This window comes from Chaetodon trifascialis, chromosome 6 (genome assembly GCF_039877785.1).
Source record: "Chaetodon trifascialis isolate fChaTrf1 chromosome 6, fChaTrf1.hap1, whole genome shotgun sequence".
NCBI classification, from domain to species: Eukaryota; Metazoa; Chordata; class Actinopteri; order Chaetodontiformes; family Chaetodontidae; genus Chaetodon; species Chaetodon trifascialis.
Window position 1 is genome coordinate 185,405 of NC_092061.1, and position 12,096 is coordinate 197,500.

Here is a 12,096-nt window from a genome sequence, read left to right on the forward strand (position 1 = left end):
CCGCTCCTCCAAAACCATCTCAGCTGGGTTCAGCTCAGGTGAGCATGGACAGCAGGTCTGTTGTTTCTAGCCTGGATTCTGCGGTTAGCTTCTTTTTATCGGCCTCATATTATAGTTTGCTTTGGTTTGTAAAACATGTCGCTCTGCTGTCAGTAGACAATGCCCGTAGGAAAAGCTGGGTTGACCTACTGATAAGCACCTTGGTGTGAGTCTTGCCAGGTTCATTGAAGTCAGGTAACAGTACAGAGCCCTGGTCTCAGGTCTTTACAGTGACATTGTAGTTTTACTGTCTTTGTGCTCAGGTGTTCATGTACAGTGTTTCTCACCAGAGTCGACAGCCTGGACTCTGACGGGACAGTCGGAGCAGATTGTGAATCCAAAACCATCTTTTCCTCGAATAATGTTCACCTGGAGACGATAAAGGAAAATGAATATTTGCAGTTTGTAGAATTTGTTTGAAATTCCTCTACATTTGAAGATGCAATCATCACTGAAGCACATGTGAATCAAGAGAGCCAATAAAAACACAGCAATGGTCATAGTTGTCATATTGACATTTAAGGTATGTTAGTCGATCCACACCATCAGCTCATCCATTGAGTAACATGCAAGAAAACATTCCACCTTAAGTTGCTGGTAGCCTCCGGTAGCCTTGGAGCAGCACAGTGAATTCAATTATTTTGTCTCCAGTCTATAGCAAGCAAACATTAGCTAAAAAAGGTGACAAAGTAACAAAACATCCTGTGGTTCATCAGTCACTCTGACAGTTTCTTTATTTAGGACGCAGCCTGTTGAACCTGCTGCATCCGCAGCACAAGTGACCAGAAAAGGACATGAAATCTAGCTTAGCTGCGTTAGTTAGATCGCTGTGACAGAACAGATGTTTCCAATGAGGTTTCCTCTGTTTATTGGCACAAGTAAGTTCATTAAATAATTGTGTTCATTCGCCTGTATTGCTTCATGTCGCGCTCTTTATGTCCAGGGTTTCATCTGACACAGCTTAGCTGGATGTCTGGCTGACTGCCATGTCATATTCTCAACATGAAGAAAGTACTCAGACGGTCAGTGTAACATCTCGGTGCACTCAGTTATCGTTGACTTGCCCCGCAGAACAGTGCTTACACAACCTTCGAGCCCATCCATCCACCCACCCCACCTTCCTCCATCTGTGGACTCCCTGGCTCTGTCTGACTACATCACCTTGCTCTGAGTGTCTGATATTGCCGTCAATGGGCTCACAGTGGAGGCAGCGTCTCATCCTGACGTAGCTTGTAAGTGATGAAGCGCTGTGGTCAGTCTCTGCTGTTCGATCACCTCATGTGTTGTAGTGCAGTTTTCAACCTGAAGTGGCCGCCGTGTCCCAACTCTGCTGGCCTTTGGTCATGTTGACAGTCAGAAAGTTTCTCTCAGATCCACAGTGGAGGTCTGTCTGGGTCCTGGTCTCTGTGCTGTTTCCATGACTCTGCAAACACTGACAGACCTGAGGAAAGGTCGACTCCTCCTGAGAGTTTTCTCCCCACAAAGGATGTTAAATGTCCCTGAGTTAAGACTGACAGGCTGATATTAAAACTCCTGCAGGATCTGAGGAGAAACACCAGGGAGGGGGTCTTTAAAGAGGACTGAGACTCTCAGTGTTTGTGTTTCTCTGCAGGATCAGTCCGGTTCACATGTCCACAGAGTCGCCTGATGGACGGGAAACACATTTGCAGTGTTTCCATGAAGTCACATCGTGAGGCCGGCTCTTTGGGAAACTCAGCTCCTCAACTTTAAAAAACCAAGAGAAAGAGAAGAGGATGATTAGCAGAAATGCTGGACTCCTCGAACACATCGCCACACTCTCAGAGAGATCTGAAGCGGCAAAAACGTTGAGTCACTCTCAGACTCTCCTTCATTCAGACTGTGGGCTCAAAGAACCGCAGCAGATACATGAGACATAGTTGTGTCTGTCTTCTCGGGCTCCAAACGAGCTGCTTGATGTGGTGCTCGTGAGTTTCTTCTTGTCTGCTGGAGCCTTCGTTAGTTCAACCTGCAGGATGACGAGGACGACCACAATCATCTGTTCAACAGATTCACTGATCTCACTGATGATGTCGCTGATGATGTCGCTGATGATGTCGACGACAATCATCAGCACTGTCTGAAATTTGAGACAATATATTTCTTGTTTGAGTGATCACGTGATTCCGTCTCAGCCAATCAGCTGCAAGTATTTCACATTGACATGAGACTGAAGGGTTAAAGGCCAGAATCAGTTTCTGTTTGAACAACATGGAGGGCCAAACACACACACACACACACACACACACACACACACACACACACACACAGTGACACACACACTCACAGAGTAACACACACACACACACACACACACACACACAGTGACACACACACTCACAGAGTAACACACACACACACACACACACACACACACACACAGTGACACACACACTCACAGAGTAACACACACACACACACACACACACACACACACACACACACACACACACACACACACACACAGTGACACACACACTCACAGAGTAACACACACACACACACACACACACACACACACACACACACACACACACAGTGACACACACACTCACAGAGTAACACACACACACACACACACACACACACACACACACACACACACACAGTGACACACACACTCACAGAGTAACACACACACACACACACACACACACACACACACACACACACACACACACACACAGTGACACACACACTCACAGAGTAACACACACTCACACACACACACACACACCAGCAGCACTGAGAAACACACAGTGACACACACAGACACTGAGACACACACACAGTAAAATACACACACACACACACACACACACACACACATACACACACACACACACACACACACACACACACACACTCTCTCTTGCCAGGTGCAGTTATTCAGTAAAATCATTCAGTTGTAATCTGTGTGAATTATTGATTGGCGTGCACACACAAACATGCACGCACGTGCACACACAAACATGCACTGGACTGAAGCTGCACTGAAGCTGGTTTAAACATGAAGACATTAAACATTTATTTGACCTGCTGGACTAGAAAAGCATGCACACACACACACACACACACACACACACACACACACACACACACACACACACACACACACACACACACACACACACAGGAAACAGCCAGCAGTGACATCACGCCACAGCCAATCAGAAGAGACCTGTATGTCCTGCTGTTGTTGTTTCTACATGAATTGTGATGATTGTGTGTTTGATGTTGGTGCCTTAGATCAGATTTTGTCAGCCATCAGAAATCTTCTGTCACATCAGAGCCCGTTCCAAAACCTACTCACCTGATGACATCTTCAGGGAAGAAAGCCGACGAGCAAACACAGTACTACTGGAATTACGGTTCTCCTGAACACTCCTGAACGCTCCTGAACAGAACGCTCCTGAACGCTCCTGAACTCTCCTGAACAGAACGCTCCTGAACAGAACTCTCCTGAACAGAACGCTCCTAAACGCTCCTGAACAGAACGCTCCTGAACACTCCTGAACACTCCTGAACGCTCCTGAACAGAACTCTCCTGAACAGAACGCTCCTAAACGCTCCTGAACAGAACGCTCCTGAACGCTCCTGAACGCTCCTGAACAGAACGCTCCTGAACTCTCCTGAACAGAACGCTCCTGAACAGAACTCTCCTGAACGCTCCTGAACTCTCCTGAACAGAACGCTCCTGAACAGAACTCTCCTGAACGCTCCTGAACTCTCCTGAACAGAACGCTCCTGAACAGAACTCTCCTGAACGCTCCTGAACGCTCCTGAACTCTCCTGAACAGAACGCTCCTGAACAGAACTCTCCTGAACAGAACGCTCCTAAACGCTCCTGAGAAACAGCCTCATCTCTTGAACTACATTATGACCCTGTTGCAGGCTTTGAAGCAGCAAGCACAAGACAAAATGTCCTCAAAGCAGAGAAGGTCTCACTTCATATAATATCACATATCCGCTGACTTTGACATCGTTTCGAGCAGATTCACCCGAAACATGTTTTCATGTTGGCCTGCAGTGACGGACGGAAACAGAAAGAGAGACTCTGAACGATTCAGACCTGAACTTTAAAATCTCTTGATGAGTTGAAGCTTCAGATTAACTTTAGAAGATGTTCTCAGTCATGGGCTCTGGACTTTGTGCTGTTCGATCTGTTAACATTGAGCGGATGAGCAGAACAATGGGCACCGACTGCCGCCGAACAGCGACTTTAATCAGTCCTGTAATCAAGAAACAGACTCAGACCTGTGGCAGGTTTTGTTCGATGCAGACTCGACACAGACGGTGGATCGTGTGCATGACAGCAGGTCTGGTTGTTGGTTCAAATCCTGTGGCTCCACCAGTCCTCAAACAGCTGGAAGGCTGAACCACGTCCAGTCCAGTCCAGTCCAGTCCAGTCCAGGCAGATTTCACAAAGACGGGTCTAACCCAGTTCCAGATGTACAGAACGAGAACCAGACGTAATCCAGGTCTAGATTTCCACAAAACCCGAGCCTGATATAACCCAGGCCAGATTTATAGATCCAGATCCAGGTGTAACCCAAATCCGCACTTCACAAAATGGTCCAGTCGACATCCCACACAGTACGAGGTCTGAAGCTGGTCCAAATTAACAGCAGCATGTAACATGAGCAGTAAACCTAATCCAGGGAAAGACTTCCAGAAGTGCTTTCATTCCAGGTTCAGGCTTCACGTCCACAAGTCAGTGTGTTCAGACATGGTGTGTGTGAGGCTCAGGAGTGTACTGGATGCTGGAGAGCGAGTGTGTGTGTGTGCGTGTGTGTGTGCGTGTGTGTGTGTGTGTGTGTGTGTGTGAGTGTGTGTGTGTGAGTGTCTTTGCGTGTATTACTCATGTTGTGGGGACTCACCTTCCTTATGGGGACAGAGCTCATGACATGACGCAGTAAATTTAGGGTTCAGTCTTCAGGAAATGAATGTAGGTCTATGTAATGTCCCCATAAGTGATGGAAAAACAACCGAGTGTGTGTGTGTGTGTGTGTGTGTGTGTGTGTGTGTGTGTGTGTGTGTGTGTGTGTGTGTGTGTGTGTGTGTGAACAGAAGAATAGTAGGAAACACACACACAGACTCACGAAAACACTGGATGTATCCTGGTGATAACAGCATTCCCCCCCCCCCCGTGTGAACACAGTCTAACCACACTGACTGTAGACCAGGGTAGACCAGGGTAGACCAGGGTAGACCTGAGCCAGACACATGTCCTACACTCCAAAGAAAATCAGAGTCTGTCACAACTGAGAGTCAGAACAATCGTTTCAATCAAACAGCAGTTTCCTGAAGCGTCTCTGAGTCCATGCATTCATCTCCTTTATCCAATCATGTGTTCACAAACTGGTGAGCGTTGCTCCATCCTCCTTGTGAAGGACTGAGCCTCATCATCGTCCTCTCACCTATTACCAATCAACCTGTTTACCTGTGGAATGTTGAATGTATGAAGGACTAACATTGAATATCATATTGAATATTATTCATATCTTACTTGTGCTATTTAAAAATTTTCACTATGAAACTGAGGCATTCACACAAGATAGTATTTTTATACTCCTGTATGTACAAAGCCTCTACGGTTGATTTTATTTTATCTTTTTTTGTCTGCTTTTTTCTTATCATTGTTGCTGTTGTAACGAGCACACTTCCCCAGCGTGGGATCACTGAATCTTATCTTATTAGCAGATTGCTAAAGAAACAATGAAATACTTCAGAGGAGATTTAACTGAACTCTTGTCACATTATAGTTGTGACACCTGGGACAAACTGATGAAACGGATGAAAATCTATTAAAAATACTCAAATGAGAAAGTGATCTCACAGAAACGACTTTCATCACACCAGTGAAAAACAACCACACGTGAAGATGTGGACAAAGTGATCTTCATCCTTATGCTGCAATAAGATGCTACATGTGAAATCCTGGACAACGTGGACGACACATTCGAATCCGCAGGCTGCAACCCATGAGAGACCCTGTTCCTGTACAAGTGTAATTAGATAAGACTGGACTGTATAATGAGGCAGGCAGCGCTGCAGAGTAAAGCAGGACACAGTGTGAATGCAAACACACCCAAAATTCACAAAATTGTAAACATACACAGCCCCAGATATATACACATGGTCAACTGTAAGTAATAATAATAATAAAAAAAATAAGAAATGTAATTTATGGCGCTCTTTACATCAAATAAATGACCTAAAAGTGATACAATGCAAAAAGGGTGAAAAACAACATCAGAATAAAAAAGGTAAAATTAGCGCAGAGCAAGGTTGAATATAGGTCTATGGAATCAAAACAAAACAAACTAAAATGACTTCAAATTTGCAGTCTATGCAAAAGCTTTTCTAAAAAGATTTTTTTTTCTTCTTTTAAAGAATCCACAGTCTGCGGTGCCCTCAGGTGGTCAGGGAGAGCACACCCTACTGTCGCAAGTACTCTGAGTAGTGTTGCCCATGCCAACCCCCCTTGAAAATGTCAATAAAAATACCTTAAATAACTAAAAACAAAGGCCTTATCAGTGATGTTTTTACCAAATAAGGTTAAGGTTATGTCAGTAAGTGTCCTCACAAGTGCAGCAGTACAAATGCGTGTGTGGTGTATACATATTTATATACTGTGAAGCAGCTTCACTCTATAATTCATCACATGTGAATCTTTCATGGGTCTTTAACGAAAAACAGTAAAACACACACACAAATACAACCACAGAGCGTGTCTGATTCTGATCATCTCTGGTCTGATTGGTTGCTTTGTCAATAATGTTCGGACATTACCCAGCTCACTGTTTCAACCTGGGACTGATCAGCTTTGGAAAATTAGTTTTTCAGAATAACTCTGACTCTCCTTTACCAATTTTAAAAGGTCATGTAGGTGCTGAAAGTAAAATTACAAACAGGAGCCATGAATCACTAACACAAACAAAGAACTGTTCACACTACTTCCAAAATGTCCTATCTTTGAAGTCCAGAAGTGAGATAAAGTCTTAGTTTGCAAGCCACAAGTAATCTCAAGGCTTGGCTGTCAAGTCCCAAGTCAAGTCTCAAATCTAAGTTAAGACAATTAAATCCCAAGTCAACAAAAGTAAGACCAAAGTCAAGACCAGCAAATTCCGAATCAAGGCAGGTAAGTTCCAAGTCAACTGTTACCAGATCAACACACCAAGTCCCACTACAGGACTGGTAAGTCCCCAGTCAAGAAAAGTAAGTTCCAAGTCAAACAAGGTAAGTCTCAAGTCAAGTTTCAAATCACAGGGAGACAAGACAGGCAAATTCCAAGTAGAATAATCCCGGGACAATTTTCAAGTGAAGTTCCATGACAACACAGGTACGTCCAGGACTACTCTGTAAATGGTGACAGTGTCGCATTTAAATGAAAAACTGCTGCTCCCAAAATGTAGATCAATCGGTAAGTCCTGGTATGGTCTTTGTGATGAATAGTAAAACATGACCAATAAATCCCAGGTCTGACAAGTCTCAATTCAAGAAAGTTTGTCCCAACTTAAGTCCTGCAAGTCAAGATCAAACCAGTTAAGTTCAAATCAATTTGGAAGTCAAGCCACATCGAGTGATACGCCATGAGTCAATCTCCAAGTGAAGAGCAGACCAACTCAAGACAGGTTAATTCCAAATTAAATGATAGGTCAAGACCACGAAGGCCCAAGTCAATGCCAAGTCAATGCCAAGTCAATGCCAAGTCAATGCCAAGTCAAGACAAGTCAATGCCAAGTCAATGCCAAGTCAATGCCAAGTCAAGACAAGTCAATGCCAAGTCAATGCCAAGTCAAGTGCCAGATGGAGACAGTTAAGTCCCAAGTGAACAAAGATAAATGCAAAGTTAAGTCCCAAGTCAAGAACAACAAGCTGCCATTTCCAACCTCATCTACTTAATGACACTTCTACTGATGATTTTGTGTAGTTAAATGTTTGCATCTGTGTCATGTGACTCACCGTCTGTCGTTGGGCGCTGTTTTGAGTTGCCAGACGCTGGTTGGTGCTGTCATACAGTGCAGTGATGCAGCTGCTGTAGTTGGCATTGGTGGGGTTGAGGCTCTGGGGGCAAATGAAGGTCAGACTGTGGTTTGTCAGGTCTTTAAGTCCAGCAGTGGTGGTGGTGCTGTTTGATAGGTTGGTTGTGGTAGCAGTGGTGGTGGCGATGCAGTTCAGGTCAGTGTCTGGAGTGGAGTCTGGAGTCCTCCTGAAGTCTGCTGTGAGCAGATAACCACCATCATCATCATCATTACCGGCAGCATCGTTCCAAGACCAGGCAGTGTTCTTCCAGAACATCCTGACTGTCCTCAGACCAGACCAGACCAGACTGGACCAGATTCAATCAGCCAGATAGACAGACAGTTGGTTCTGAATCACAACAAATGTTACACCATCATCAAAACTCAACACCTCGTTTTTACACTCTGAGTCTTTGAGACAAGATTTTCACTAAACAAGTTGTAAAAAAAGCACAAACAAATAAACAGACTCAATTATTATGGGCTGTCTGACAGACAATGAATCCCTTTCATTTAATTTCTGCATAAAAATGGTCACATTTAAAGAGAGTTGGACAGAATATTCAAAGTCAGAGTCCACGAGATGATGTGCAGCCGGTGAGTAAATCCTCCTCAAGTAAAACAGAAAGAGTGAGGACGATGAGGTCTGGGTTGAGACTCCTGAGAGTCCCTACTGATTGGACTACTTCAACCTGAGAACCTGCTGTTCTGATGAAGTAAAACCACAGGTACAAATACTGCTGACTACTGCTGAGGAGTGCTGATGCAGCCGCTGCAGATACAGATGTCCAAACAACAAAACAAACAAATGAAGAAGAAGTCTGTTTCTTCTTCTTCTGTCCTCCTTCCGCTCCCTCTTTCTCTCTCTGATCGGTCGAGGTGAGCAAGCGTCAGATCTCAGTGTGATGTCAGAGAGAGAGAGAGAGGACGAGTGAGAGGGTGAGCGAGAGAGGGCAGGCAAGAGAGAGAGGGCGAGGGGGGGTTACTCTGAGATAGATGGAGTCGGGGGAGGGGGGAGCAACATAGTGACAGAGGTATTGTGAGGGTCACATGGTTACTGGGCAGCTTCTCATCACCATGGTAACCATGTGGACCCCTGGAGAGAGAGGGTTCGCAGCTGCTCTCTCGCCCCTCTCTCCTCCAGCACTATAAATAGAATAAACATATAGATTTACATGCAATGGCTCGTATGTGTCAGCAGCTGCACACGTCTGTGGGTTTTCCTCCCTTTCAGTCTCTTAACTTCTCCGCTGCTGGTTCCACATTTACAGACTTAATAAAGAACCAGAACCAGAACCAGAACCAGAACCAGAGCCTCATTTTATTGGTGAGGTTCCTGTCCTCGGACTGTCATCAGGTAAAATTCATGGATGAATTTCAGTGTGCGGGGAGTTGAGTTTATGATCAGATGTAAGGTCTTCTTAGTGTTTCCTGCGGTCAAAAAGCTCATGTTTTTGTTTTCAGTAGGAACAAGCTGTGAACACATTAACAGTTGTGGAACTTGTTTACAAAGTTGTTTATTTCCATCACCAGCAGTCACAGAACAACATGATGATTCGTGTGGAGTCGTGTTTGCATCACCTGATGAATGTCTCTGAATCTCTCTTTTAGCTCTGGTTTTGGTCTCCTCCTTTTCAGTTAGAGGAATATAGGTCATGTGTTTTGGGAAATGGCGGTCAGGTCTTTTTTGTTTTGTATCTTAAAGCTGCAGTCCAGGACTTTTACGTATAAATGAATGTCTGTAACAAGTCCTCACAATGCTGATGAGGCCTTCCACCACCACATTTCTGACTGTATAGCAGAGTTTTTAAACCTGGTGGTTTAAATGTGGACATGTGGACTGGTCTGCTGGTCATCCCTGCTCTGCTTCCAGCTCACCTACGAATCCACACACTTATTATTCATATACGGCTACAAGCTTTTTCATCCAATCCAGTGTGCAATACTGAAAATCACTGTACTTCCTTGTACAGAATGTACTACATATAAACAGAGTTTTGATTTTTAAAATGTTTCTATTTTGTATTTTATGACTTTCTGTCTTTTTATACATTTGATATTACTGCTGCTGCCTGTAACACTCAAATTTCCCCTACAGGGGATTAATAAAGTCTTATCTTCAAAAAAGTACAAGAAGTTATTGTCGACATTTCCAGAAATTATTCCTGTCCCCAAAGCCCAAGTTGAACTGGGAGAACAATGTTTAAGTATTTAAAGTCTTTAAAATAATTCAAACTGTAAAATATGGGGGAGAATCGCAGGACGGACGGGGGCGTTGGCAGGTCTGGTGGTGATATTTGTGGTAGAAATGCAGCTAGCTGGAAGCTAAAAATACTGTCAGAGCTAACGAGAAACAGCCTGTATGAACTGACCACACAGAGCACACTGGGCTTTTTAGGGGGGGTCTGAGGCAGGACTGCAGCAAATATCATGTTTGAACTAGTGCTGTCAATCGATTCAAATATTTAATCACGATTAATCTCATGAATGTCATAGTTAATCGCAAATTAATCGCACATTTTTATCTATTCTAAATGTCCCATTAATTATCATTTTAATACTGTTATCAACAAGGAAAAGTGGATCGGCTTGCTTTGTACAAATGTTTATTATTGAGAACAACGTGTAGTGTTTTATTTCACACTAACATTCACATCTGAGTGAATCAAATCTCACACAGTTTAACGCTGTCAGTAAACAGATGACAAAAAAATAAATACTTGGTTACAAAAAAGCCCTTCAGCAGCCTTTTCTAAGGGATCAAAACAGGCTGATACAAGATAAAGTTAAAGGTCACATCATTGTAAAGTAGGACTCAGCCTGTAGTGCAGTTAAACCACGGCTGAAACTTCCTTTCTTCAGTTTCCTCTGAACATCCCAGCATCCACGTGCCACCCGCCTGGTTTTGACGAGGAGGCGCAGAGAATTCGCATTCGCTGTGTTTGGCCATCAAGTGGTGTTTCAGACTGGATGTGCTGCGCTGATAACTCAGTTCACACCGACAACACACACAGATAACGTTGGTCTTGTCAGTTGACCCATCTGACAACTTTTTGAAACTAAACTTTCCATCAGAATCTTGTTCGCATCCGTTTCGGCGTTTCTTGCTTGACATCCACACAAACTGCTAGCCTACTGTTTCACAGCGAGCGAGCAGGCGAGACCAAACACGTGGGGGGCGTGTCTGTTGTGTTGTTTCCGGTTTACAATCAGATCCTGTAGTTTTTCTAACGTTACTAGCAGTGGACACAGCTCATAAAAAACTATAAGTTCACGAGGTCACAAAGAGCGTTAATCTTGCAATTAAAAAAATGACGCCGTTAAAATTGATTTGTGTTAACGCGTTAACCCGATATTTTTGACAGCACTAGTTTGAACATTAAAGCCCGGAAACCTGTTCAGGTAGACAACTGAAATAAAAGGATGAACCTGAAAACGAGCATAACGTGGCTCCTTCATGACCACAGCTGGACTCTGGTGTCATGAAGCTGGTTATCATCAACTCTGAGTTAACCAATCAGCTGTGAGCAGGTTCACATGACAGAGCACTTCATCTCAGCCAATCACATTGCAGCATCATCACACATCTGTGAGAAGGTAGCGCTGCACAGACAGTCTTATTTCACACTTTGTATGAGTGTGGCAGAACCAGAGACCCAAAAAACACCCCAAATCCCAGAAAAAGTGAGTTTTTCATAATATGGGACCTTTAACTCACCACAGTGTGCTGGTATGTTCTCCGCTGCCCTCTCCTCTAGGCTGCTCATTGGTTTGTTCTGCAGTGATGTCACTCTCAGGTGTTTGTGCCGCCCAAACTCCTCCCCCAACAGGTAGAACCAGCCAGTGACAAGCTGCCAATACAGAGGGGGCGGGGCCAACAGCTCCTTAAAGTTAGCTGTGGCATTTCTGTTTACACTCAGCCATTCTGTATTATTGAGCTCGAACAAACATGTTGAATGTGTTTTACTGAGAAAACATTTGAACACAAACTGTTGACACTTTTGTACAATAT

General features: G+C 44.1%; 1 protein-coding gene across 1 annotated transcript in view; it reads right to left on the bottom strand.

Annotated features, from left to right (window-relative positions):
• Positions 1-12,096, bottom strand: part of LOC139332110 (regulator of G-protein signaling 3-like) — a 38,074-nt gene that overhangs the window by 15,499 nt on the left and 10,479 nt on the right. Inside the window, exons 7-9 of the mRNA XM_070963822.1 lie at positions 11,803-11,935; positions 8,026-8,282; positions 327-408 (exon numbers count right to left, since the gene is read on the bottom strand). Coding sequence (XP_070819923.1) covers positions 327-408; positions 8,026-8,282; positions 11,803-11,935 — 472 coding nt within the window. The remainder of the gene's footprint in view (positions 1-326; positions 409-8,025; positions 8,283-11,802; positions 11,936-12,096) is intronic.